The sequence below is a fragment of the Bison bison genome, unplaced genomic scaffold (assembly GCF_000754665.1).
Source record: "Bison bison bison isolate TAMUID 2011002044 unplaced genomic scaffold, Bison_UMD1.0 scf7180017848014, whole genome shotgun sequence".
Classification (NCBI taxonomy): domain Eukaryota; kingdom Metazoa; phylum Chordata; class Mammalia; order Artiodactyla; family Bovidae; genus Bison; species Bison bison.
This window is the reverse complement of record NW_011478587.1, coordinates 3,641-6,253: the sequence shown is the minus strand read 5'-3', so window position 1 is coordinate 6,253 and position 2,613 is coordinate 3,641. Positions and strand designations below refer to the sequence as shown.

At 48.3% G+C, this 2,613-nt stretch overlaps 1 protein-coding gene across 1 annotated transcript in view; it reads right to left on the bottom strand.

Annotated features, from left to right (window-relative positions):
- Positions 1-2,609, bottom strand: part of LOC104991820 (IQ motif and SEC7 domain-containing protein 1-like) — a gene marked incomplete at its 5' end in the record, with an annotated part of 8,787 nt that extends 6,178 nt beyond the window's left edge. Inside the window, 3 exons of the mRNA XM_010844439.1 lie at positions 492-658; positions 1,619-1,741; positions 2,384-2,609. Coding sequence (XP_010842741.1) covers positions 492-658; positions 1,619-1,741; positions 2,384-2,609 — 516 coding nt within the window. The remainder of the gene's footprint in view (positions 1-491; positions 659-1,618; positions 1,742-2,383) is intronic.
- Positions 2,610-2,613: the final 4 nt, after the last annotated feature.

Below are 2,613 nucleotides of genomic sequence, written 5' to 3'. Positions count from 1 at the left end.
GCACAAACTAGGAGCCCTCTTGGGGCAGGGACTGTGGCAGATGCCCCTCCATGGTCCTTAGCACCTATCATAGGGACTGGCACACATGAGGCACTCAGTGTCAACTGCCTGGCTGGCTGATTGATGAATGAATAAATGAATGCTGAGTGGAGGAAAGGGCACCTAAAATAAATAAGTCTTTATGGGCAAACAAGGGAGGGAAACGGAGTGATGAGTGAATTAGTGTAAGTTCCATAAAAGTCATGGATTTTACCTCCCGTTCAGGATCTCCTGTTTAGTCAATATTCAGTGTGAGAATGAATGTTCAGACAAATGACCATTTGAGTGATTTAATAAGTAAATGCTGTGGGAACATCTAGCCTTGGCAGAAAGTGAGGTTAAATTTTCAGGGAGCAGATGTGATCTCCCTCTTCTTCCCACCCCCGCCACCTGGCCCACTTTCCTTTCCCAGGTGAAAGACAAGAAAAGCTGATGGGAAGCTCTGGGGTCACCTCTCAGGTTCTTGATGAAGTCATCTAGTTTCATCTTGCGTTCAGCCTTGACGCTGGGACTGTACATGTCAGTATTGAGGAGGATGATGGCAAAAGCAAGGATGAAAATGGTGTCTGGATTCCGGAACTGGCGCACGAGGGCTGGGTTACACACACAGTACCGCTGGCTGCAGGGCAGGAGGGGTCAAGACCAGGGTCAGGCACCAGTAATCTCCACCTACCCACCATCCTCCCATCTGGCACCACCAATTCTCTCCTCCAAGACATATTCCCAAACCCTTTGGGTCTCTCCTCTTTCTTCAGACTTTCCTCAAGATTAGCATGTAAAAATCACAACCTTTCATGGAGCTTTGCCTGGGGATTTATGTATGTCATCTCCTATAATCCCATTATAGTTTTGCAGCCCCATTTTACAGATGAAGTGACTGAAGCCCAAAGTGGCCTTCAGTGTTTAGGATAAAAGAGTTGATAAACGGTGAAACCAGGGTGAAAATCCAGATCTTTCTGACTACAAAGCAAATCCTCCCATGTCAGAAAACAAGTTCCCAGTATTTCTATTTCTCTTCTAAATACCCCAAAGTGGTGGAGTCAGGGCTTATAACCAGGTCTTATGCCTGATCCCTGCAGCATTCATGGAGGAAGATAATAGTTAAGAGCATGGGTCATGGACTCAGACACACGAGCTGAAATTCTGGTTCCACTGCTTATTCACCATATGACTCTGGGCAAGTTACTCAGCCTCTCTAAACTTCTGATTTCTCATCTGCAAAATGAGAATAATAAGAGAAGCACCTACCTCACCAGGTTGTTGGGAATATTCACTGAAATAACCATGTAAAGTGTCCAGCTGAGTAACCCAATCAATACCTGATGAGTATGGTATCGGCTTAGGGAACATGAGTTGTTGCTGATGCTGTTGTCACTTATTAGATGCCCATGTCCCAGATGCTAAGCTGGATACTTTAGGCACATTACCTCTGATCATCCAACTGCCTTGCAATATAGGATTTATAATTTCCAATTTCTAGTTCAGAAAGTATGAGGCTCAGAGAGATGACTCATAGACCCATCCTACACTGCCCCCCAAAGCAGAGAAAGGCAGCTTTAGTACTGGGAAGTGGGCACACCTGAAGGCTTCGATGAGTCGTTCCACTTTCTGGGCCTCACCCTGAACCCGGATGTGGGATTGGAACTTCCGGAGCGCGTCATCCAAATCCATGGAGGAGAAGTCCATTTCATCCACCACACAGCTGAGGAGCAGAGAAGGGGGTGTGGCACTCTCAATTCCTCTGCAAAGAACCTCTGACCCACCCTGACCTGCTCCAATGAACCAAATCCCCCACTGATAGACTTCCAAAATCTGAACCTGTGGCCCAAGCAAGTACTTCTGAGGATGAAAGTGGAAGTCGCTCAGTCGTGTCTGACTCTTTGCGACCCCATGGAGTATACATACATGGAATTCTCCAGGCCAGAATATTGGAGTGGGTAGCTGTCCCCTTCTCCAGGGGATCTTCCCAACCCAAGGATCGAACCCAGGTCTCCCACACTGCAGGCAGATTCTTTACCAGCTGAGCCACCAGGGAAGCCCAAATGAGGATAGAATGTTTGAAATGGAACCCATCTCAGAAAATCCAGGCAAGACACATGGTTGCTAAGGGTCTGTTCCATCAACCCATTGATATCAGGGATGGGAAAACTGAGGCTCAAAGCAGGTCTTGCCTGGGGCCACCCAGAAGATGTTAGGACTAACACCAAGAGAGATCAGATCTCTTTAGGGCGGAGAGGTATGGGAGCAGGAAGGTCTATTCATCCTGTTTTGCAAAGTTTATCCCCCTCCTGCCCTCCTTTTCCAGGAACCCCTGGCCTAGTCTGTCCCAGCCTGGGGTCCTCACTCCAACACGTCTCTGTTGAACTGCTTCTGCCGGTTCCCTAGGAATTCCCCTATCATCTGCCGGCTCAGGCCTTTCCGTTCCAGGATGAAGTGAGCCACTCCCACCGGCGTGTCTGACAGGAAGCCCCGCTCAATCAGATACTGGATACCCTTCTCTGGCTTCCTGCAGAAAGAGGGGAGAAAGATGAGATGACAGTCCTCCTGGAACTCTGCCCCCTGCCCTATATCTTG